The sequence below is a fragment of the Oreochromis aureus genome, linkage group 13 (genome assembly GCF_013358895.1).
Source record: "Oreochromis aureus strain Israel breed Guangdong linkage group 13, ZZ_aureus, whole genome shotgun sequence".
Lineage (NCBI taxonomy): Eukaryota > Metazoa > Chordata > Actinopteri > Cichliformes > Cichlidae > Oreochromis > Oreochromis aureus.
Window position 1 is genome coordinate 14,676,014 of NC_052954.1, and position 26,849 is coordinate 14,702,862.

Consider the following 26,849-nt stretch of genomic DNA (forward strand, 5'->3'; position numbering starts at 1 on the left):
CATAAAAGTTATGAGCCCTTCTGGTTGAAATAACTGTGTAACAGATGATGCCTTCTTCAGCGACGGAGAAATAGATATGTCTGTTTTCATTAGAACAAACCAAAATGCTCCTCAGTCAAACTACAGTGTGATGAGAAATGTAAAATGTCTATAAATCGTCTTAAATGCACAGTAATAAGTGTGACCTTTTTACTGGTTCAGGGTTTGTCTTCACTCTCATCATCGGCCAATCAGCAGTGGCCTGTCGCACTGTTTCCAGGCTGAATGTTGCATTAAATATTGATATCGAGCAGAGACAGGGTTTGCATCATTCTTTTTTTTTTTAATGGTATAAAACTGGACACAGAAAAAGGAATAACACAAAAGAGTGAGAAAGTAGATCAAAGCTCATAACGTGCAGAACAGAAAATAGCTCAAATTGAGCTTCTGCTGAAGGATGGGAAAATCTATGACTACCTTTCTATCACTGCATCAGTGCTGCTACTTTTCCAGGAGCATCCTGTATTCAGGGAGAACAGTAATTTTGGATCCAGTGTCCTTTATTTTGCAGTCATTCACACGGTCCACTCAGAAATGCGCCTTGAGAAAATAGACCTCAGTGGAAAAGAGAAGGTGTAAATCGAGAAATTATTAGCTGATTTCCATTTCTCACTGGCTCACTTGATTCCATAGTAGGACACTCGAACAGCGAGGATTCATGATTAATGCACCAGTAACACCTGTGCTTCTCAATCAAATCTGTTCTCCTGTTACATTCATGAAAACCACTGAGTATTTTCTAAGATGATTTCTGAGCCCTTTATTAGGACCACAAACTACAAAAACAAAAACATGCTGGGGCAATGTGGGTCACCTCACAGCAAGAAGCTCCTGGGTTTGAATCCGCCAGAAAGCTGGGGACCTTTCTTTGTGGAGTTTACGTGTTCTCCAAGTGACCATGCTGGTTCCTCCCACTGTCCAAAGACATGCATGGGGTTAGGTTAACTGATCATTTTTAAGTGGCTCTATATGTCTCTCTGTGTTATTCCAGTGATAGACCGGCGAACTGCCTGGGGTGTCCCCTGCCTTTTGTCCAGTGACAGCAGGGATAGGCTCCAGTAACCCTGAACTGGATAAGTGGAAGAAAATGGATGGATGGATGGATGGATGGATGGATGGATGGATGGATGGATGGATGGATGGATGGATGGATGGATGGATGGATGGATGGATGGATGGATTAATGCATATCCTTATTAAGCCAAAGAAGCATTATTAAGAGTAAATCTAATCCACAAAAGTAATAAACTCTCTCTCAAAGTTAGAAATGTAACATAGGATGATTTAAGGGAGCAGGAACTATGAAATAATACTACACCTTTAATAATATTACACCTTTCTCTGTGAGAAAACTGTAGATATTTTTTCATGACTTACTATTCAACGTGTCACGTAGCAACAAAACCCACCACAGATGTCACATATTATTAATGACTGCGCTCTATTAAAGTGGGGCAGCTCCATGCAGGGCCCTGCCACTATGAAGGCGGGCTTTGACATTTAATGGAAGGGAGAAATTGTTAGTAACACCTCTGCTTTTCTTGAAATGGCAGAACAAAATGTCAGCTATGTAAAGGTTGATTGGACCTGCTTTTAGGGAAATAAATAGATTGTTTAAGAATTTATTTTAGCAAAAAAAAAAAAAAAAAAACTGTGCTAATTTTATGTTTCTTGGCCTTGAGCTTTGGCTCTCATTTCAAGACGGAGCCATATTTAGAAAGGAGTGCAGTGCCCTGTAGATCAGGGCATCAATTAGATCACTATCAGAGGTCTGCTGGAGTGGAAGATGGTGTACTGGATAGCACAGAATGACTGCTTTGATATGTGCGAGCCGCGCCTCACAGGGATGGTGTCCACATGATTACGTTTTGGCAAAGACGAAAGTCAAACTGTGAGAATCGATTTGGCTTGGGCTGAGCTGTGAAGTTGAGAGGTGCATTATACAAGATGAACTTGAGCCTCTCCTCCCCAAGGCTGTCAATGAGAGGTGTTGACCTCCTTATTGATGACTAGACTCTACTTTTTTTTTTTGGCTCAAGTAAAGGCAGGTGCCCTTGCCAACCACCTACCACAACTCCCGTGGATGTGTGAGGTGTGGCTGCATTGATCCATGCAAAACCCATCTTCAAAACACAGCCGGCACGCTGCAGTGAGGAGCTCACAGCATGCAGACGCAATGCAGCGGGTGGAGAACAGACCTAAGAGGTATGGAGAGCACTACCCAATTCAAGCAAGGTAGAGTTTCAGTCTTCGTGACTGCTGGAACTGCATGCACTGTTTCAGTTTATTTAGGAAAGAAGAAGAAAATGAAAGACTTCATTTAAACTTTGTCAAATGTTTAGAGAATGAGCATCATGTTTAGGCTGAACAGTGAGGATTTTTCTCATTTAATAAATCCACATTCATTTTATACCTTGATACTCAGGACTATTCTAGTAAGTTGATTTGAATTTCCTAGTAGATACAATCACCACCAGTGAGCAATTACCTCACTGAGTATACTTCTGATTGGATGTAATCAACCACATCAGACTGTGTTTGATTCTGTGTTCGTGAAGATAAGCCTGATTTCTCCTCTTTTTAAATTTCTGCCACTGTTCACTCAGAAATTTGAAGCGCAGGCCTTGCTAACGCCTTAAAACACTGTTGGAGATCTTAGGTAAAGTACTTATGAATAATAGAACAAAGCGAACCCCAGAGGCTTGTCAAATCCGCAGTAATAGTTGCTGGACAAGATAGCCTGGTAAAGATGTTGGCAGCGTGCTAAGAAACATCTTGAACAGCCTGGACGTGTGCAGCTTATATTTCTGTGACAGCCCAAACATTCAAGAAGGAAAATTCAATCTATCCACTGTGGCTGGAAGAACAATGCAGGAAAGAAAAGCATTACTGCGGGGCAATGACTGAGGCAATGTCAGATTTTTGTGCATTTATGTAGGAAAAACACTTTTGTTTTTGTCAAGACAGTTGGGTTGATTTATTATTATTCTGCTTCACTGTTATTAAAAAAAAAGCTTCAGGGGAGTTGATAAGGCTCTGAGACAGAAATAGCTGACACAATTAGTAAATACAAAAAACACTTCACATTTAAAGCAAGTTTATTTGTCTTTTTCTCCATCTTGAGCTTGGGGAGACTGGCTGATCCTGTTTGAACTATTTAGGGGAAATGTTAAAAAGGAGAGACTAGTTCTAAAGTATTGTAGTTGCTACACCCTGTAAGCTGCAAATCGTGCTGCAATGTACAGCTGCCACACTTCACAAATGTCCACTCTGCATGTTCCACATGATGATGCTTCCCGTGAATCCGGCAGATGACGCTGTTGCTGTGCCTCCAAGACTCGGCATCATCCAGAGCGCAGCACTGCCTTTTAATGTTGAGACAGTGTGTGCTGTAGAAGCCAGGCAGGCATATGTTTGTGGTGGTGGGAAGAAGCAGGACGATGCTACTTGTTTCCGTAAGCCTTGGTGAGGATTTGGATTCACAGTAGCTGCCCTGCTGCATGGCCCTGAGGATGTACGGCGATGGAGAGGGCACTGTGTGGGACCGGGTCGGACGGCCCCACCGGGACTGTATGTGCTACCTTGGACCTCCTACCACTTTAATGCCGCTGTAAGACATTTAAACTTTTACTAATGTAGTGAAGCCAATCGTTAGGAGGCAGGACGACCTGTTGCGCACTTGATTTCATAGCTACAACGATCAAATAAATTGACTTTATTGAGCTGAGATGTAAAAAATACAAAAACAAAAACATATCCAAATCCTGATTGATGCTTTATATTTAACTGCTTTTGCTGCCTGGTAGTAATTGTTTGGAGTCATAATACAGTTCTGCAATGGTTATACGGTCTGTGCTTTAAGAGATGTCTGCACAGGGGCAAATTTTCCACACCAATTTTCTCTGAGTGGGTCAGTAAATCATGTTTTGCTGTCACATTATGCCAGTAGAAGCTGTCAGGTCATCCCAGCGTTACTTTTTGCCAGGTACTCCATACAGCAGAGCCATAGTAGTGCAGATTTCGACCATTCTTCTTTGTGGTGTACAGACGGCACCAAGTATGCATCTCCTTTGCGTGATAGAAGCACATTTGTTGTAGGGTAGGCGCAGTTTTGTGGTCCAGTGCCTACATGAAGCTGTCACAAATGTCGCTTCTCCATCTCTACAAATCACTCGAGATCGATTCATTAGTTTCACACTCATATAAGTCTATAATAGGCGCTGCACCGTGCATAGTATACAAGAAGTGCAGGAGCAGTCACTCTTGCTTAGTGTCTTCACAGTGTTGCCGCGCGCAGGGCCACTGAAGGATGATGATTTCTGTACTGTACGAAGGAGGCGTTGCAGCGGCCCTTAACCCCGGTCTCCGTGGAATATGCAACACCGACTTTCCTGTTTGACCCAAGGAGAAGTCTTACATCATCGACTCATATACACGCTTTACGGACCCACTTCCCTTTGCCAACTGGCCTCACTTTGTCTCAACACCCCTTGTGCTCTCTTTCCAGCGGGATGCGCAAGTCGCCCGACGTGAGCCCGAGAAGGCTTTCGGACATCAGCCCTCAGCTCAGGCAGCTCAAGTACCTGGTGGTTGACGAGGCTATCAAAGAAGACCTCAAATCCTCCCGCTCAGTTGAGGACATCAACAGCGCGTCCATAGAAGAGCGAATATTGCGCATCACCGGATATTATGGATATCAGCCTTGGAGTGCAAGCTACAAGAGTGAGTTACACCTGGAGCTGTTACATTTCTCTAGCTGTCATGAATGCAGGGGTTTATGTAGCGGCCAGACAGGTCAGGTAGCCCAAATATAAGTACTACCAGATTATAAAGTCCTTCTTATCTTGGATACTGGCTTGGCTTTCAGACTATTCTAATGTTGAGTCTTGACAGATTTAAGATCAGCCTGGTGTGTTCCCTTGAGTCCAACCCTCTGCTTCCCATATGGTGACTCGGAACTTGGTACTATAGCATGCCCAAGCACTGTACAATATGAGGCCTTCACAGAGAAAGCTCATCAGTCAGCATCTTCGTTATTATTTACACTAATATGTGGGTGCAGTTTTGTTCCATTCAGAGAATTAACTGTTAAAGTCTGTGTTTCTGGTTGCTGCAGAAGGTGGAGCTGATGTTTGCTTCAGTGGAGCTGGCTGAGCTTGAAGTCAAACAGGGAGAATTTTGCTCAGAGCAATTCATTCTTTGAAGAAAAGTTGCTAACGTGGCTTTTATTTTCATCTTTCATTTCCTTGTCTGCATAGCTTCACTAGATTTGCATATTTTCTTTTACACAGAACATCAATTGCCTGTAACTGCTCTATAGCCTGTTACTGATGATGGCTTGATGGTCTTGCTTCTAGCTTCACCTGCTCTGTGGCCTTCTGGACTTCCTTAGCATGGTAGTGTCATGACAAACCAGTTTCTCTCCATTTATCTTAATGAATGTTTCACTGGGGTGAATATTTAGTAGATAACATTATGCTGACTGACACCAAATAGCTGAAAGGCAATTTTTTGTAAATTTCACATGAGACTGCAATATAAATCAGCTGCAAGGCTCCTTTAAAATTCACAGACCTATAGCCACCCTGAACTCAGAGCACTATAAAATTCAAAAGACAGCTTCTCTTCATATTCAAATATATCCTTACAAAATAACATCTATATAGTATGATAAAAATATGCATGTTGATCAAAGGGAGCATGTGAGATGCTTCAATTATTCAAATAAAAAGTTTCAGGTAAGTAATGGAATAAAAACACAGATATCAATAACTGACCCTAAGTAATTTTTTTAAAAAGCCCCACATTTTCTTCATAAAATCTTCGCATCCATCCTTCCATTTTTTCTGCTTATTCAGTTCATGGCTGCGGTGAGCGTGGGGTAGGGGGGCACCAAAGCCTATCCCAGCTATGATAGGGCGTGAGGGCAGAGTACATGCTTGAACAGGCTGCCACTTTATCACAGGGCTAACACGCAGAGACAGAGAACCATTCACACTCAAATTCACACCTATAGCTAATTTAGAATCACCAATTAAACTAACCCCATGCATGTGTTTGGCTGTGGAAGAAAGCAGGTGAAAACCATGCTGAACATGCAAGGCAGAACGGCAGCAGCATGGGTTCAAACCCAGGACCTTCTTGCTGTGAGGCGACAGTACTCAACACTGTGAGTGCTAACCCATACCAAGAGTAAACAAGACAATAAACTAAACAAAGACAAAGTAAATACAGAGAAATATTGGTCTTTAGAGCCTTATATGCATATAGCAGTAAGCAAAAGTCTCAAGCCTCCCTTTATTTCTTCTTCATTTCAATCATTTTGAATTTATCTTGTCATTTTTTAAAGTGGTCTTAAGCAATATTCTTCAAGATTTCTGAAAGTTTTTCCAGGGTTTGGTTTTGATTGTTTGCTTGGTTTTTTTGGACATTGCCTGCTATTTGCTCAGTTTCAGTCTAGTCCACATATCCAAACATTTTGTTTGTTTGTTTGTTTGCCACACTGACCTATGAGTGAATAAAAAAGCACCTATCTCAAGCGATGAACCAATTTAAAAAATTGTCTTTAGACACTTTGTTTCTAGCAGCCTGTTTCAAATTACATATTTATATAAAACCCATTTTGCAAGCAATGTTTTTTGTGTGCAGGTGACTTAAATACATCATTAAGAACTATGATTTAAACAATTTCAGCATTTCATTCTGCTCTATACAACTGTAGCTGCATAATTTTAATGTAATGTAATTATAAATATAGTAGCTGTTCTGGAACAACATCACTAAAGATTGCTTGTTAAACTGGAACTGTTTTTATACCCATTGATTGGTACCACAAATTGGATTCTTTTAGCTTTCTTCTGTTTCTAACAAAGCAGTCCTAAAGTAAAATTATTACAGGCCAAATCAATACAGCCTTCAGATCCTCTGAGACCACCGTGTCGCAGGTGTTTTTCATGGGGACAGAGGTCCCACTAGCCATCTTTTGCACACAGCTGCAGGCTACGTGTTGATCGGAGAGCAGCTCAAAATCTGTAGCTAATGGCTAAAGAGTGGAGGACTGATGCTGAAAGCAGCCAATTTCAAGACAGGTGGGGGGACTGAGTACATCTCAGCAGAGTGCAAAGAGTTGCCTGTTTGTTTCATTTACCACCAGCCTTACCAAATTGGCACATGTGCTCTTTAACACAGGAGTGAGCAGAGAGAGAGAGAGAAAGTGGGAGCTAGTAGTAAGGCATGACTCAGGCTGGGAATGAAAGCTGTGTGTGTGACTTAATGGATCATAGCAATATCCTGAATATGAGTCTGCAGGGATCACACGCATGCAGGATGCTGTAATAGCCCTCTGAGCATTACTGCACGTGCAACAGAGCACAGCATGAAAACCTTGCTTGTTTTTCAGGCCTGGCTCTGAGTTACTTTCCTGTTAGTGGTGTACATGCAAACTCACACTAGACACATTAATCTAGTGTTTTGCTTTTGATGTGTTAGATGCACGTAATTTAGCTTGCCAGTATATTCCTTATTAGGGTGTGATGGAGCTACAGCCGGGCTGTGTTTAACACGTGTTGATGTTCACACTTCACACTCATCTGGCTGCATACCATGTATCTTGAATCTCTTTTTAACTAATGTGGCATCTTTCACTTTAACCTTTTGACAAACACATAAATACCACTAATCAATTCCCCTCTTAGTGAAGATCAACAGATCGTTCCATTTTCCCTGCTTGGGATAAAAACACACATACTCCGGCCACAGATGGAGAAATTGATGTCTGCATCAAAGGAAAGGTCACTGGTTACTGGGGAGAATATATTAAGCTGCGATATCTACAGTCAATACATCATCATAAAAATCCCAATTTTTCTATGCCTATGGTTTTCAGTAGGAAATCCATATAATTGTGTCCTTTGTAACTCAGATTAAAGAAGCCGTTACTGGACAGCACAGAAGGGAAAAAGACACTTTAACCAACTTCCTTTGCCACAAAGTGGAAGAGCAAATGTAGTCTCAGTGCTGCAGACATATCTTTTGACTTACCACACTCATTTATGTGCACCACCAAGGGGCATTGCTTCTGCTGACTTTGAACAAAATGTACATTTATAAAACCTGCCCTCATCATGATTAATTAAGCGTAACTGAATGTCCTCTTCTAAGACTGATTAAAATTTTGAGTGAAGAGCGACTCCCCGAAGCAGGATAACGCTCAAAGGTACAAGAAAACTTTATTAAGAGAGTATCATCGCTTTTTTCTTTACCTCAGGAGCCTGTGAAACACACACTAACAAAAAATAGACATATTTTACCACTTAATACCATTTAAACCATTTTAAACTAATTGTTTTTGGGCAGTTACTTAAACTTCTTTCACCTTTGCTGGATATATAAAATGTGCTAAAATGTGAAGTGGTAGCTTTTGAACATGTTGAGGATATTTTAATGCGCCATCATAAAAGGAGAGTTTGCTTGCTGTTGCTACTCGCTTCAGAGTTTTGCTAAAACGGGTTTTCCAGGCATAAGTTTGGTCTGCTCGTCATACTTCATCCCCACAGAGAGAAGTGCTGTTCTCTAAGATTAGACCGTTTCTTTGTCTGTGTAATTGCCTCCTTTGGTTTCTCAGGTTCTCAGAGAAGGGAACAATTTGTCAGACAAACGGACTTTGTTCTTTCTTCTAATATACTTGCACTATCTATCACAAATGTAGTGTCCCCTCTGGTGCAAATTTAGAGCTTCACGAGGCATGAAATGAGGTTGGATTCTATTTTGAGCTCAGGGTTTGGGCATGGTGAGACACAAACGCTGGAGCAGGTTGGAGAAAGCGCAGTCTATACGCATACAGATTCACTGCTCGCAGTAACAGGACAGCTGGAAGGGGTGGGCGAGGTGTGGCTTTACTGTGAGAATGACTCCTTTCAACTCTCTGGAAGCTGAAGGGAAAGATGGAAATAGTTATGCAGATGCACTCTCTCACCTGCCCAGCTGCCTATGGATGAATTCAGCTTGCACACTAGCTTAAAAACTCCTAAAAGACAGCTAAAGATTTCCTTTCTACGTTAGTGTTCAACAAATGATGTAAGGCATAAATGCAGTAAATGCAGCTTTCAATCAACAAAGCAAAAAATAGACGTAGTGTACTTATCCTTAGGTTGCAACAGTGTAGGGACCAGACTTTGATATTAGCTGATATCATCCCTGTTCATATTGATCTATCTGCAAATGAAAATTTACAGACTTTGTCATTTCACCAATTTTTTTGTTGGAAACCTGTTCAAAGCTGCTGTGATGAAGAACTGACGCAAGAACCAACAAAAATGTAAAAAAAAAAAAAAACAAAACAAACAAACAGGGGAAAAAAATTGGCATTGGCAACTCTCCATCACATTTTGCACGTCAGCAGTGATGTCGCCCCAGAATCGGTGCATTCCAACTTTTTTTTTCTTATTTTAATATTTTATTTATTGATTTTTATCCTGCCACAGCATACACAAACACACCCACACTGCCAGACACTAAAATACAGGCGACTGAAGATGATGCGACCTCCACGACAGTATTGACATTAAAGACATTATTTCATTTATTAAGGTGTCCAAACCCACCTGGCCATATGTTCAATTCAATTCAATTTTATTTATATAGCGCCAAATCACAACAACAGTCGCCTCAAAGCGCTTTATATTGTACAGTAGATCCTACAATAATACATACAGAGAAAAACCCAACAATCATATGATCCCCTATGAGCAAGCACTTTGGCGAAAGTGGGAAGGAAAAAGTCCCTTTTAACAGGAAGAAGCCTACGTCTATTGCAGCATAACTAAGGGAGGATTCAGGGTCACCTGGTCCAGCCCTAACTATATGCTTTAGCAAAAAGGAAAGTTTTAAGCCTAGTCTTAAAAGTAGAGATAGAGATGTGAAAAAGTAACTGTCCCCTAAACCTAATAACTGGTTGTGGTAACCTCGGCCCAATCTTTTTTGCAGAATTGTTTGAATTCAGTCACATTGGAGGGTTTTCCAGGATGGATGGCTTGTTTGAGGTCATATCAAAGCAACTCAATCACATTTAAGTGCCGCCTCCCAAGCCTTCAATGTTTTGAACCATTCATAGGTGGACTTGCTGGTTTGTTTGGGATCATTATGATATATATTTATATCTACCATCTCCTTAATCCAGTGTGATAAGGTGCTTGGAGAGATAGACTTCCAGTTTAAAAGAATAAGCCTCTTGGCATCATTCCTAGATGCAGAGCAATCTGGATGTCAGGTTGAGAGTTTCACCACAGCATCCAAAAACCGCCAGGATTTGATCAGATTTAATCAGTCTTCATTTTTATGTAGAAGTCTGGTCCACAGCTGAGTAGAACGGTTTTAAGGTTTTGTCTTAGAATTTTGAAAGGTACTCTGGGAAAGTAGTCAATCATTAAAATGAATAAATGAAAAACAGATTTTTCTTATTTTATTCTCTGTGCCAATTGGAACTATCACTGTAAAACCTCAGCTTTCTCCAATCCTGTAGCCACTGTTCAAGTCAAGGGACTCGGCGCACGGAGCAGGCACGGGTCGTGATCGTGTTCAGTCGAAGGAGAACATCTGCTTACAGATTCACTATTAAATTTCTGCCTGTTCACATGCAGAGTCATCCACAAAGAAGCATAAACAGGTAAGAGGAATTGAGAGGGCAGCAGAGCAGTGCTTAGGTAAACATTGGGTACCCTGCACAGCTTCTTCTGTGAACTATTCTTCTTCTTTGGTGCATTCATTATTAAAACACTGCTACATGTTTTAGTGATATGCATAACATAGAACACACTAAAAAAACCCTAGATACCCAGAGGACTTTAAAATCATGATATATTTATTATTTTATTATGTAAATGGTCTAACAGTGGAGCATGTACAGTATTTATGAGTTTTAAGCAACTATTAGATCATTTTGGTGCAAATGCCAAAATCTGACATGTTGCTACAGTGGGAATGTTGGCACACGCAGTGGGCTTTGCTACAATTCTGGGTATTTAAGAATCTATAACAGTGCAGTCTTACAAATTACCAAAGCAGCAGAGGCATTGTGTCTGCAGGAGTACCAGCACTTAACAGCAAATTACCCCGCTTGGCTCTCAGTCAGCCAAAGAGACTGAGAAATGAAGAGTAAAGAGAACTGGCACACTATTCAGTCCGAGAGACATTTGTGACAGTTTGTCCTTATTTAAAACAAGGTATGTGTATTTTTAACACAGTTTTCTGGCCTGATTCTGTTGGAATATATCAGGAACACATTTTTTATTTTGGTCCAACATGATCTAATTGGGTTACAGCCAAAAGTTTCAAATTGCTGTCCCCGAGCAAAACAATGTCCCTACTGTGTTTCAACAAAACATACGTTGACTCGAATGTTTCTAGTCTTACGTTGCGCCCAAGTGCTGCAAGCAAAAGCTCCCCCTGAACAAGTGTATTTTTGGCTTTTTACCATCTCCAGTACAGTAGATGCAGCTCCTCTTGCGTAACATCGCATCCATAATTGAGGAGGATGCATAGATCATCACACACCTGCTCCTAAAGTCCAGCTTGTGCTTATTGAACGGGTGGCGCTGCAGTTCAGCTACTGAAGAAGCACTTTGAAGACGGGGAAAAAAAAGAAAAAAGAATCCAATCTTGTCTTTGCTCTCAGTGTCATCCAAAGTGGTGCAGATTACTGCAGAGAAGTGGTGGATGCAGAGGAGTAAATGAGTGTGCAGGTCCAGTGGGTTTTGACATAGTATAGTGTTAGGATTTGATGCTTCATGCAGAGGGACGCAGAGAGAGGAGAGAGTTTCGTATGTATTGCATGCATGTGCGGTGTGGCTGTATAGCTGTTGTTGTTGGTGCTTGTGTTTTAAAGGATTAATCCTGAAGACAACAGTCCAAACTGAAGTACAGCTGTAGTGCTCGGTTCTCAGTGCTCGCTCTTCCTTGTAATGGAAATCCTGCCAGTTCAATGCCAAATCCGTTCTGCTGTCACCCCTTTCTTCTTCTCACTCCTTTTATCTGCTGTTAATTAGAAGTTGGGAAATGATGACTCCTACCTCTGCGTAATTAATCCAGGGTCTGCTGTGGCCCTGCACAGTGCATCATTGTCTGCGCTGGCCACAGAAGAGCAGTGCCTGAGAGCCGGAAGAGCAAAGTGTAAATGGGGTTGTGCAAGTAATTAGGAGGCTTATTTTGGGCAGCTTGATATACAAGATGAATACAGATGGCAGCTCGTAACACCGATACACACAAACACAACGGTTCAGTAACTTCTCCAAACCACAACATGTTGATACATTGGACTTGTGTTTCCACTCGCTCTGCTCATTGCCTTTAGACATCATTAAAAAACTGGTGCCCCATTAAAAAACAAGACTGGAATTTAATCTTGATGCTTGGCACAGATGTAAGAGTCAAGAGTGAAAGTGTGGAAAACTTAAAAAGGATGAAGTTCCTTCTATATGTCAGTCCTGTGGTTTTAGGGAGCCGTGTTATATCTAGTTATAAAAAGTCCTGGACTGTGTCATATCCTACGGCCTCTTTTCTCACCTCTTTCCATTTCTTGGTCACATTAAACAAAGATTCCTTTACTTTTCTGCTGGTTTTGCATGATCACCACATTATCCTCGCCAGTGCTCAATTTCTTACTACAGTCAGGCCTAAGAGTGCCAAAAAATCCAGCAATGACCCGGAAAAGTTAGTTACATACTCAAAAGAGAAGTATGTCTCAAAGAAATTGAGGAAAAAATTCAAGCTATTTGCAAAACAACTAACACAGTCTTTTTTAAGAATCCAAATTTTTTAACACTTAGAGACACAAACGTGCTCGTACGTGCCGTAGCAGAAAATCTGTTGAACGACTGCAGCTGGCATGCTTTTAACTAGAACAAAGAGACGGGATTACATCACTCCCCCTCCCATTTTGGTGTTTTTACGCTGTCTGCCAGTTTGTTTCCGAATCAATTTTAATATATTGATTATCTTTGAGACCCTACGTGGCCTTGCTCCCAGCTACACGCCTGACCTCTTAGCACCATATGCACTTTTGTTTTATTCTGTTGCTCCTGTGAAGCACTTTGCACATGGATTTTGAAAAGTGCCATACAAATAAAGTCATTATTATTATTTTTATTTATTAATTTATTTTAATGGATCAAACAGCTATGTACTATATAAACTGCAAAATTTAGATTTTATATAAAAGATAGTTGTAGTCACCCTGACATCACCCACTGGTGGTCTAATATGTTAATCTAGCATAGAAACATATGAGAAACGTGTTTACTGAGGCAATAAAGTGAGATCTAATGTGCTTTCTAACAAAAAATACATAAAACTGTGCTTTCGCAACCAGATAAGTGCTACCTGCTGCATAGCAGAAAGAATGCAGGCTCAAGCCGCTTGCACATTATCATTGCATTTCATTGCAGACCTGGAACTGACCTTTTTTTGTACCAGCCATGCAGACTATCTGCCTAAAAATGAGAGGAAAACTAAAGTATCAACCAACTAATAAACATGGTTAAAAAGTTATTTTCCTGAGGATAAGAGAGGTAAAAGGGAAGGATGGATTGTTAGAAGTGGAATCACAAAATGATAAATATATTTGTGTATGTATTAAACTACTGCAAGAGTTTTGAAAACCTTCTTTTGAGAGTATAGTGGCCTAAAGATAGTACTGTAGATAAATATATTATATGTGGAGGTACATTTTTAGCCAGCTTCCAGGAGCAGGACCACAGCTAATACTGTCATAAATCTATAAATGCCTACTTGTCCTGCACACCTGCTTAATCTCAGTTTAGAGTTTCCTACCTTCCCCCTCCCTGACTCTCTTTTTTTCTTTCTCATGGGGGGATTCCCAGCAACACTTGGCAGCTGCATGCATCGCTTCTCAGCATCACACTAAAGTCTGCTTCAAAGATCAGCTGTGTGCGAGCATTAAGGCTTTATCAGTGAAAAAACATGCAGTAATGTGTGTCATGTACACCAAAAACACGGTAATTATCAAATAAGCAGAAAATGCAAAATGAGCCCGTTTACCACCAGCGAATCAGAACAAAGGGCAGTGAATCTGCTGTTGTGAGCACATTGTCTACACACTCTGTACAGTTTCTCCAGGGTCAGCGCTCCTCTCATCTGCATTAGTGAGTCACGTTAACCAGAGGCACACAGCAAAGAGCTGATGACTCATTTTCAAGTTCTAATTTGTGTTTGTTGTAAACCTGATACTTTGTCCCCGGGAATAAACACCGATGTTGATAAATTGCATAAAGTATTCCAGCAGGATAAAGGGACAGCTTTTAAAGGTCATAGCTGATTATGATCACTTTATGTAAGCGAATAGTAATATTGTGTTTGCGTGTGCTAAACTGATGTGTTGCTGCAGATATACGGTCAGTATTTAACTGTTTGTTGATCATTAACATCGGGCTGTGAGACTGCACCATTGCAATCAAGACTGTGTGAATGGACCGGTTCTTATAAAGCGCTTTTCTACTCTACGTGAGCACTTTTATACAACATGTCTCATCCACTGATCCACTCATTCATAAGAGCACTTTTTTTTCTATCTAACATTCACACACATTCATACATAGAGCATCCTGGGGTTCAGTATCTGCACAGATTCTCCTGGTTTTCAGGGCACAATTACATCAAACCTTATTATACAGATTAAAAATAAAGTATTTAATAATGGATCTATAGTTTTTATTTGGCAGTGTTGCTGATTTACAAGCAACTTAAAAATGCCCAGCGACTGAACCAGTTATTGACTGACCTTAGCTGTGGCATTGACACACTCAGCATCGCTTTACCATACCAGAGGGCATTATATGTTTGGATTACATACGGTCCAGATACAAGACTTTGCTGGTAGCAAAGATGCACAAACCCATAGCCATATAGTTTATGGTGCATGATTATCCACAAAACTAAAGAACCTTTTAAAAAATGCACTATTATCTACTTTCTGGCACTGTAGTCATGCAAAATCTGCGTACACCTCTTTCTTATTTACCTATTTATATGTCTGGAAGTTATTTTTTATATATGTTAATGTATTTGTGACTGAAGCTTTGTAACAGAGCGAGAGCTGCAGTTTTATTGGACAAACCCTCTGTGATATACTCTTAAAACTTGAAGTCCAGCCACTCCCAGCCACAAGTTCATCTGGCTTAGTATCTTTACTCTTAAAGAGAAACTGGCCTGTACCATCACTGCTGTTGATCTCAGCATACAGTATGACACTTGGATGCATGTTCTGTGGTCTTTTGCATGGGAAAGAACAGCCATGAATGCTGCAAGGTCTGGTAAACAGACTCATTTGGCACAATGTTTATTTATTAGCTGGTCTTTGCTGTTCTTTCTGTTGTCTTTAAAAGATGGCAAACAGTTAGTGCTCTGGGGCTGGAGGGTTGTAATGGTGCAGCCCGGGGGAAGCAGGGATAAAACATTACAGTGAAAGCACAAGGAAGCTGTTGCAACTGACGGATAATTTTTCATGCCAACACTATACATCACTCTTCACAATGAAGCAGCTTCACTCTTTGTCACTTTTCTAAATCCCAGGATTAATGGGCCTGTTTGACATTTTGGGAAATTTGCATACTTTTTTTCACCCAGGCATAAAACCCCACATTTTCCTGCCTCAGTGTTTTGCACAGATTTGTTTACACAGACATCAGATTGGGTAATCCTCTTACCTGACTCTTAGGAAGAATGCGAGTAAGCACATTTCACCAAATGTCAAACTGTTCCTTCCAGTGTTACCTGATGATACTCGATGTGCAGGCTAGTTGTGAATGTGTGAGACAGACTTGCTTCCTAAGAGAGGAACAAAAGCCACGAAAAGCATGAACAGATCTGTCAGAGAAAAAGAGCGTGCTTTGGAAGAATAGCAACAATAAAGACTAACAGGATGAATCTATTTCTGTATCTAGATGATAGAGACCTCCTATACACCCTGCATAACGTGTGATAGGCCACGGGCTATGATAGGCCAGCTAATGGGTGTCTCTGCAAGAGAAAATGATCACCGCTTATCACTGGTAAAACATTTGACAGCTGATTCCTTTTGTCTAAAATTGTTCAGAGGGGAATAATCATCAGTGAGCACTGCACAGGCAGCGCCTTTAATCTGTTTTGAAAGCGATATTTTGGTTTTATGGCCTGCTTAGAACGAGATCTAATTACCGTATTACAAGTTTGGACTTCAACCAGCCGAAAGGTTCAAATTAAATACAAGGATGGCGGTGGTAAACTGAAATAGATAAGATTATACAGATGTAATACCACATCAGAATCACACTTATAAGGAGCACGCTGCTGTCAAGGCAAGTCTCTCAATCTCCTCTTCCATCTCACAGATTATTGGCACGCTCGCAGGAGTATCACTAATGAGTGAGTGTAAGCAGTTGATTTTCTGTGGACTCTAGAAGCTATGAGCCACCAGACATCCAGCTATCTCCCTGGTTTCTCGCTGCTCGAGTTTCTCAATGAGTTTCTCAGTGATGAACGATAGCCCCATGTAAGCTTCGAAAACTCCCCAGATGACTGGTTTTTATAAGTTTTAAAGTCTCTGTGCAGTATATTAATACATAATTGAAAGAAAATGATCTGTACTGTGATTATAGCAATATCAGTGCATCTCAGTTTTCTTTAAAACATGCAGAAAGATTCAGTTTTATGCAAAGTCTGCACAGAGGGGATTAAAAAAGTATCTTCCTTGATTTGGTTTAGATGGTTTCATCTGAACTTAAACTTTTTGGTGTCTTCCAAGAAAGTCAATTTTCTGTGAGAAACACTCTTCTATAGCATAATGGGAGGATTTAAGTATTAAATTAAGAGGTCTGTAATGGAGCTGTAGTTGGATGGTGAGAGTTGCGATCGCCGAGGGAGCGAATCTTCCCCGTGCATGTCACTATAAGTCATTATTATAGCCTTCCAGCCCTCAGCGTACAAAGTATCCAACGCTGGGTCAGGAAATCGGGCAATTAAAGGAGCTGCGGACGTGGATGAGAACTGACAGCCAATGGGGGAGCGCAGAAGGAGCCAGGAAGGCTTAAGCCTCCTCTACCCTCAGGGAACTGACTGGTCCACATCTCTCAGCCCACTACATGTACAGAGCAGCTACTTAATCAGAATGCTTATTCAAATCAAAGAAAGCAAAAGCCTCCATTTGCACAAGTATCACACTGTCATTTAAAACCAGTACTCTGACAGATCAGTTCACAGGATGAAAACTGTGTTGAGAATTTGCTGCTATTATTGTTTCCTGATCAAGAATAAATATGGTCACATTTAATGAAATGTGCAAAAGTCTCACACCTTAATTTCTTTATATTTTGTTTCCAAGGAGTCAGACTATCTTGTAATTTTTAAAGTGGCCATGAGCAATAGTTCTCCAAGCTTATAGAGGGTTTTTTCCACATTTTTCTTTGGACATTGGCTACTTTTTCACTCATTTCAGTCTAATCCTTGTACCTGACCATTTTCAGAGGAATTTGAGTTTTGTTTTCCTTCGTTAAACAACTTAACACTGACCCATGAATCCCTCAAGCATGGAAAAAGTAACTCAAAGGACAGACCAATCTTGTGTGTACACCTAACAGACGACTTAGCAAAGAACCAATGTTAAATTGTATATTTAAACACTTGCAAACAAGCATGTTTATTTAGTGAAGCCTATGAAAAATGACAAAGATAAGACAGTTTAACGGGCATGAAGGAGAGTCCTGAAGAATGATATTAGCGAAAAGCTTCATATATTGGCGTGCCATGTGGACAAAGGAGAAACGGCAGATGAACAGTATCTAAAATGAACTCGAGAAATACGCGAGCCCTTCAGTTGATCCATCTACTGTTTGCTGAAGCTTCATCAGAAATGGTCTCGAGTCATTCTTAAGGAAGGAAATCAGGGAGAAAAGGGCGAGGTATTCCAAATACACAAGAACTGGATGGAAATAATGATCTTGTGGAGTGATGACTACCAATATGAAATTTCTGGCTCAAATATTTGTCAGTATGTATGGTAGATTTTTCCACAACACTAAATGGAACACCACCTCGAAAGCATTTAATTGGCAACAGCTTAAATTGTCAGCATGGCAATGATCCCTAAGACACTGCCAATGCAGTAAAAACATACCTGGGAAAAAAAATCACAGTGGAGCAATATTAGTGATGGACTGGCCTCCCCAGAGCCTGGAGCCCAACATTATTGAATCAGCGTGCCATCATCTTGACAGAGAAAGGAAGAAAAGTCAGACAACATCCAAAGAAGAGCTTTGAATGTCCTTCAAGAAGCCCGGAGAACTATTCCTGAAGACTACTTAAAGAAACTACAAGAAAGCTTGGCTAAGAGAGTCAGTGTTTTTGCATTATTTATATGCTGTATTTCCATATAAGTTCCATTAAAATGCTGCACCTATTTTCCATTTACCTAGAGAACTTTAGATTATATCAGTTTAATGATTTGTGTATTGAATTAGTGAGGAGCATAGTGTTTATGACAGGCTATTGAGTTTATTGAGTTGTCTGCTATTTTTAAATTAGAGTTTTACATTTCCCCAGCTTGAAAATGATCATTTTATATCCTGGCTAAATGGCGTAAATGGTCTGAAACGCAGATACCATCCAGGGTAATTACTGCAAAGAATGAAACATGATATTTTTCGCATATCTTTCTTACGCTACGCTTATAATGAGGAGACTTCCCTGTAATAAGATCTACTTTCAATTGAAGGATGAATTGCCTCATTTAGGAAACTCCATCAGCAGCTGATGAAGAAAGCAGCTCCTCCATAAATGCTGTAACACGCACACAAAGCTGTGCATTTTACAGCTATGGGAACACAAAGGCATCAAGCTCTATTTTTGTCCAGCACTGACTGCTCACTCACTGCCTGGCTGCTCTCAGTGTTTGAGGCTGGAGTGAAAAAGGGGAGATGGAGGAGAAAAAGAGTGTGAATATTACACTGATGACAGCACGCACACCTGCTGGCCTTTTGAAGGCTCTCCAAACACCTTCTGCCGTAGTGGATGGGATGATAGGTTTTGCTAGTGTTCAGAAAACCAGTTTGATCAGTGGTGAAAGCGCTCTAGCTGGACCCGGCAACTAATCAACACTTCAAAGACAAAAACTAACAGATCAGAAGCTAAATAATAAATCTCTTTTTTTCGTTTGGCCTCTAACAAGAGAACACTTTTCCCTCCCCGGGAAAGGCTATTATATTGTCGCTGCTGCAACTGACAACTGTTTTTAACTGCTGCTTTCTGTTGTTTGAGCCTGTTCCCCGTCTTTGAATTATTAACGATAGAGTGATAGAGCCCTATGCCCAGTTTTTGTGAGTCTGTCAGGCTCAATTACGTTCAAGCAAATCACCAAATCTCGGTGTAATTGAGGTGTAGAGTCTCAGGTGTATTGTTTCACTATTATTCACCGTTCTCATTTTGTGCCGAGGATGCGCGCACAGCTGTCGGGAATCTCCATCGCGCCATTTGGAACAAAGATGAAGATTAGTTGAATCCCTCATCTAAGGTCTCATGTTAAAGGCTGTTTCTGTCGGAGCACGGAGTGAACGTTCTCAACAGGTTCTCCATTTCATATGCAGGATCCTGGGCTTAGCTGCTGATTGTCACTGTCATTTAAAGCCGATGTGCAGGATGTGACCGGCAGCGAGCCTAATTTGCATGTTTGGGGTTTGATCACCTGCCTATAAGTGTTGAGGAGACATAAATAACTCCTCATGCCTTTGCAACCCTTTTAATCGACTGTGGTTTCCCAGTTTTTTAGTGCTGCGTGTCAAATTAGAGAGAGAGGGTAAAATGCTTATGCTTTATGCTTGAGGGATCAATAAAACTATATCAAAAGTTCTGGGGATAAAAGACAGTCAGCGAAGCCTTATTTTGAAATTCGACTTGCCAAACTCTATTCATGTTATAATGAATCTTTTATTCAACTGCAACTTGGTGTAAAATAACCTTCAGCGTGTCTGTACATGAAAGCTGCTGAGATACATGAAGATTTCTCACATATCCAGGGTGCACCAGTGATATCTTATACATCCATAATGTACTTGTTATTTACTTATTACCACTGTTATGCAGTTTCTGAGTTAGGGATAGGATATCTCTTATTTTTTATTATTATTATATTTTTTTTATAAGCAAGCCCATGCAAAGGTGAATACAAACATGAATTGTCTCTGGAGCTGCAGTGTGATATTGCTTTTTTCTCTGTGCCAGACTGTGCCACAACCATATGTGCAACATTTGATTAACATCTACTGTGTCCAGCTGTTTCAGTTAAGCTGTTTGACCTTTTAAATGCATTTTGCTAATACCACATTTGGCTGCCAATTGAGTAACATCTAATGTTATGCTCTTTTTTTGGTACTGAAAGCTTTAAGATTATCGTTTTTTATATGTATATAATTGTTTTCCATTTATAGAAACTCATTAAAATTCACCTGTCTCTGTTTTATTGTGTCAATCTGGAGTCTCTGTAGCCTTTATGTCACCTCACCTCAATGTCTGGTGGAAAAGAGAAAGAAACACAAACCCTCAAATACAAAATTGGAGTGATTGCCTCACAGCATGGCAGAGCTTTAACCATGTCCCCAGAAAGGACAAGAAAGTGAGTACAAAGAGCTGACATGGCTTTTGTTACTATTTTTACCTGTGTGTGCGTGTGTGTGCATGTGTGTATTCATTTAGGATCTTGTCTTTTCTTCACCGTGTGTTAAAGGTGTTTATTGGTTCTTACATAAGTGAAGTGTACAGGTTATATGTGTGTGTGTCTCTGTCTGCTATTTCCTGTGTATGTGGGTCACTTCATCACCTTTCATTACTGCTATTCCACTTTTTTTTTCTTCTCCACTGCTGGGCTGTATTTGGATTTCTTGGTCATTTTTCATCCACAGCTTGAGCAAGTGTCATTTATGTATCAGCGAGTAGACGTGGTCACAGTGCCCCCTGCAGGCGCGATGAGCACTTTGCAATGTGGGGATGTTACTGAGAGTCTAAACAACTGTTGTCAAATCAATTATCGGCAGGCTACACCCAATATTTTCAGTTCATTTATTATTTATATATTAAAACGGGAATTTAAAAAAACTGCATGGCAACTTTATATACAAAATATGATGCATGCATTTAGAGACTTAGCTTTGGCGTAAGAGCTCATAGCCTTGTAATAATATTCAATTTTTTAACAGTTTTTTGCTTAATAGGGGCTCATGTATAATAATGTTTTAGAATTTCATGCCCACACGTTTCCGGTTTGGGTAACAGCCTGATATGAATGCAAGTGGCAACGAGAAGCTTTTGGAAATGCTGCCCCATAATTACAGCAATTTAGAGCAATCTGAATAATTTCAAGCACTGCGGGATAAGTGCAGTCAAAAGAAGAGCAGCTTCAGCAAAAATAGCTGGTGACAGCTCGGAAAATGAAAATGCATTAAATTATGTTTTTTTCTGTTTTTTCTCTTTTTTTCTCAATTAAACACTGGACGGGTTTAAAATGAAAATCAGTTTAACATGTCCCAAAGTTTACTTTTTTCCCAGCTAAGTTACCCAGTAAGGCTTAGAGATGAATTAATCATACTGTAACCTGACAACAGAGGGAGCCAGTGCCATTTAGTGGAGGTAAAATATCTTTCTCAGCAGACATAAACCGTCTCCTAAGGGAAACTTCTCACTCTAACCGGTAAGCGTGGTACAAGGATTAAAGTCTCTGCTCATGTAGTGAGTCATGGTTAAATAACTTCCTCGAGCAGAGGAAGCAAATACAATCATGCAAATGATGAAACCAGAGCTCGTGGCAGTGGTGAGGTAACCTCAAACCGAGGTAACCTGCTCTTTTTTATCAGTAGCTTTGTTAAGAAATGTGATGAAGATGGCAGTTAGAGACTAGGACGATAGAACCGGATGCTGAAAGCCATTAAAAAAGATCCACAATGTTTTTCATTAATGATCTCATTAATAATATTAAGCTCAACCCTCAAAAATGCCTTCTTTACATACTGCTTAGTGGCCACACTAAACTGACCTGAGGTCAGTTTGTTGGCAAAACTGGACCTGAAGCAGAAATTGAAGCTGAACCAACATTACGATGCCCACTGCATCTCTTATATCCTGTTCTTGATTTCAGTGATGTTTGCCATAAAAAGATGAATGCTTGTTTTATTTCTGTCACATTTGTTATACGTGTAAATAACAGATGGATTGTTATGTAGGTGAAACAATATCAATTCAATTCAGTTTAGTTCAGTTCAATTAAATTTTGTTTTTAATAATGTCAAATCACACCAGCAGTTACCTGAAGGTGCTTTATATTGTAAGGTAAAGACTCTACAAAATTATGAGAGAAAAACTCAACAATAAGATGACCCCCTATTACCAATTACTTGGCAAAAGTGGGAAGGAAAAACTCCATTTTAAAAGGAAGAAACCTCCAGCAGAACCAGGCTCAGGGAGAGGCCATCTGCTGTAACTGGTTGGGCATGAGGCGAGGGAGACAGTGTGTGGAGGAGAGCCAGAGATGAGCATTAACTAATGCTTAAATGCAACCCCTTAGCAACCTAGACCTATTTCAGCATAACTAAGGGAGGACTCAGGGACACCTGACCCAGCCCTAACTATAAGCTTTAACAAAAAGGAAAGTTTTAATCCCAAACTTTAGAGAGGATGTCTGTCTCCTGAATCCAAAGGAGGAGCTGTTTCCCCAGACGAGGGGCCTGAAGCTGAAGGCTCTGCCTCCATTTCACTGTTAAATACTCTAGGAACCACAAGTAAGCCCGCAGTCTGAGAGTGGAGTGCTCTACCGAAATGAAATAGTACTATGAGGTGTTTAAGACAAGGCAAGATCAATTATGTATTAATAAGGATAAGAGTCAAGTTACATTTACAAGCAACCTTCAATATGCCTGCCTTAGCATCAGTTTAAATTTCACAGCCCTCCAAACTGGCATAAACATGTAGTGGTGGCCCAAAGCCTTCGTGCTTTATCACTGCCCAGTGTGCTGGGCTGTTTACAGGATTATAAAACCTTTTGGTGTTCGTGCACAGCTGCACCACAAATAAGACTTTTACACTTCACATGTGGTGAACTTGAAACATCCTTAATTAGGAAGGAGAAATGTGCTGGCAGGAGCTGATTCCTCTGGTGGGATGTAAATTTAATGGAGACTCACTCTTCCCGATTAAGCGTGGGCCACCGGGATAGAGTGTGATTACAAGTGCTATCACTGGGTGGTACAGCTTGACAGCATTTAAGAGATGCGGACGGACTTTATTAGCTGTGGTTGTAATTAAGAGGTAGTCCCACATTTTAAAGTGGCTCTCTGTCTTCAGACAGTGTTTTGAGTGGTTGGAGGTCATAATCTCTTTGACCCGTTTACAGCCTTTGCAAAGTGCTAGTCAGACTGCTTATTTTGGTTTTCATTAGACTCCAAATGTTATCGAGCACTAATAAGCAGCTGAGAAATTAAACGAATAAAGTAAATATATTTGAATTTTTAGAAATTTGGCAGCTTTGATGTAATCATAAATAGATAAAGAACTAACCTGATATCAGGATAATAGGATAATCAAGGTCATATGTAAGAATATGGGTTATTAGTTCTATCCATTTTTGTCAAACTCTATGATTATTTTCTCCATAACTTCAGTAAAACAAATCATCCTGCCAGCGAAAAAATGAACTAGTCCACTGAAGAAAGATGTTGTGTTTGCATACCCTCAGACTGCACACACATTGCTACTGTGGGGAGTGCCAGACACTGTGGATGGCAACACCACAGATGCTTAATTATGTGGAAGCGCTGGATCGGAATATTATTGTTTATTCTATCATGAAATATTTATGGCGCTTTTGTCCTGCATAGAGAAAGAAAAGCAATAAGACTGCAATGCACCGAGGCAACAAGGGATTTGCGAAATCCATTAAAAAATCATTTTGAATTTATGTGTTGTGTAAACACATATTTTCAATGACTTTCAGTCTGTATTTTAACAGAAATGTCCCTGCAGCTGTGTTATTAGTTACACTATGGCAGCAGAGATTTATAGTCCCAAGAGTGTATCTCAGATTATGTGAAAGACCAGCGCGAGCCATGTAGCTCTGCAGTGTCACAAAAACAGGGAAAGTGGTTTGGCAGTGGTTTTCTAATTCTCAGGGGACCCCACTAAGGCCATTAATCCTATGAATTGCCACTGTTTGCGGTACCTCGACAGCCACTTGCCTTTACAGATGAGCTGTGTCTTTCTCTGAAGATGTAAAGGACCTCAGAAGAGGGAAAGTTAATTTGACTTGACCTTTCCGGTGCTGGGAACAAGCTGTTATTTAGGACTCTATGCCACAACCTCATCTTCTGTTTCCACACCCTGGGAGGTATTATTGCATAGCAAGACATGCTCTTTCAGGTTTGTAATGGAGTCCCAGCCTCCATGTTTGCTGCTTTGCCCCGTATTCTTCTCCGATAATCAGGAGTCAGAAGTCACCTGGGAGACAGAAATGGGAAGATTTAAAAAAAAAAAAAAGGAAACAAAGAACGAAAACACAGCCAGTACTTTACATCAATAATAATGAATCATTAATATTTATAGCAACATTAAATTTAATTGTCCTATTTTTTGTTTGTTTTGTATGTGTGGGTCTATACTCCATTGTCTTTGCGTGTACTGTGATTGTGCTTGATCATTTTAATGAAGTGGAAAAAGTTTGCAAAAAAGTGAACCTTTGGAAATCATCCAGTTCACTGCTGAATCATGAACCATCCCTGTGATGGCATCTAACACAGCAAGTTTAACTTACTGACTTAGTGGATATAATGAAGCTTATACATTCAGTCACCTTTAGTGTGTTTGCATGCCATAGATGCTAATTAGAGCAAAGTGGATGCTATGAATGCACAAGTTAAAACATCCAAAAACTTCAAGTTACTTTTAAAATGCCTTTATTGTTATGGCATTATGTTTAATCTAAAAACAAACAAAACAACAACAACACTGGATTCACAAATAATATCTTTATTTGTATCAAACTCATTTTACATTGTAAACCACTTGCAGACTAATTTAATTTGAAGTGAGCTGGACCAGTGTGGCTGCAGTATCGTCTAACAACCTGCAAAGAAACCGACATTTTCCACCTTTTTCCTTCACTTTTGTTGTAAAGACATTTAACAACATGACTAATCCTTGATATATGTTCAGGAAAACAAGTGCAATTTCAAAAACGTGTCTCAGCTTTTCTACATTACTAGGAAATGCTGCTGTACTAAACCAAAGAAACATGTCAGCGCAGCTCTTTTGGCTTAAATGTAAAGAAATAAAAGTGCAAAATTACAATACTGGCAGCTCATTCAGTTTTTATTTTCAGTACTTGTAATGAAAAACATGTTTTCTGTTAATTCACAGGAAATGTCCTTTTTCATTTTTATTTTGAGCTACTAAAGTCACAAAAAATTGAAATTTCCCGTGATAAATGGTAAGAAAATGGTTTCTGTTATTTGATGGTTTATCTGTTACTTTTTTACTTTAGTGTAGTGTACCAGGCTGTGGCTCTTTGTCAGTTGGAAGATTGTAAAACTGACCAAAATAAATTGACAGGCTAGTTCTGGCTCCTGGGTCATGTGTTTGGCACCCCCCACCCCCCTTAAACCTATATTATCCATAGAGAATTTGTCAATGGTAAAGCGGTAATTTGTTTCTGTTAATATTAATTAAGTTAATAAAATTACATAATGAACTGCATCACGTCCTTTAGGAAGTGACTGGGCGCCTCCAATGTTCCCTTATTTCATCAAACTGAGGCTTTCATGGTGTGAAGACGAGAAATTGATTTGTTTTGAATCAGGGTTTGCAGTGTCATTGGATAAGGAAATGCTGTTAGCAAATCTGTCAGTGTCTGGCAAAGATGCACTACAACAGCTTGGACTGTCTGTAAGAAAAAAAAACAGCTGTGCACAAATTAATCTGGGCACTTTTACTCGTACTGCCACTGTTACTTTATTTAGGTCAGACAAGAAATCGTTGAAACTTTTACTCTTGGACACCTTTTAGCAGTCCGAGTCAATCATCTTCCAATATCAAGTCCAACTTGCAGCTGAAGTACTTGAATGCATTATCAGTGAAATAGATTTCCACACCACCTTATTTTACTCCTTCCCATCCAGCTCCAAGTTTACACAGTCTGGAAACTGTAAAAGGGGTGAATACTTGTTATATCAAGTAGGGAGTAAATATCAAAAGATTTGCTTCTTGTTTCATCTTAACCCAAAGCAAAAACTGCCCTTTGATCATGAAGGTAGGTCAGTTTTCATGAACTTTGTTCCCCGGAGATTCTGCTTCAAACTACTTTCCTGATATGATTTTTGCTAGCTACAAGGAAAACTTTAGCTGGATTTCTGTGTCTTCCTTGCATAGCTGTAGATGTTTTCCCCAAGGCCACCACGTTTCTGGGGGGAATGCAGTATCTCATTTCTTTATATTTTTCTTCCAAATGGTCAGATTTATTTGTAATTTTATGAAGTGGTAACCCCCCAGACTTTCTAGAAGCATTTGAAAGTTTTTCTTTGGACATGCTGTTTTTTTCACTCATTTTCAGTCCTGGCTCCTGTACCTGACTATTTTCAGAGGACGCACAGTGGCTTGGTGGTTAGCACTGTTGCCTCACAGCAAGAAGCTCCTGGGTTTGCATCTTCTCCCTGTGTCTGTGTGGGTTCTTTCCAAATACTCCAGCTTCACCCCACAGTCCAAAGACATGCAGGATGGAAAGGAACATAACTCAAGGG

At 40.1% G+C, this 26,849-nt stretch overlaps 1 protein-coding gene across 1 annotated transcript in view; it reads left to right on the forward strand.

Annotated features, from left to right (window-relative positions):
• Positions 1-3,474: 3,474 nt before the first annotated feature.
• slc35f3b (solute carrier family 35 member F3b) overlaps positions 3,475-26,849 on the forward strand; it is a 50,377-nt gene continuing 27,002 nt past the window's right edge. Inside the window, exons 1-2 of the mRNA XM_039621418.1 lie at positions 3,475-3,649; positions 4,547-4,761. Of these exons, the coding sequence (XP_039477352.1) occupies positions 3,540-3,649; positions 4,547-4,761 (325 nt within the window). The 5' untranslated portion in view covers positions 3,475-3,539. The remainder of the gene's footprint in view (positions 3,650-4,546; positions 4,762-26,849) is intronic.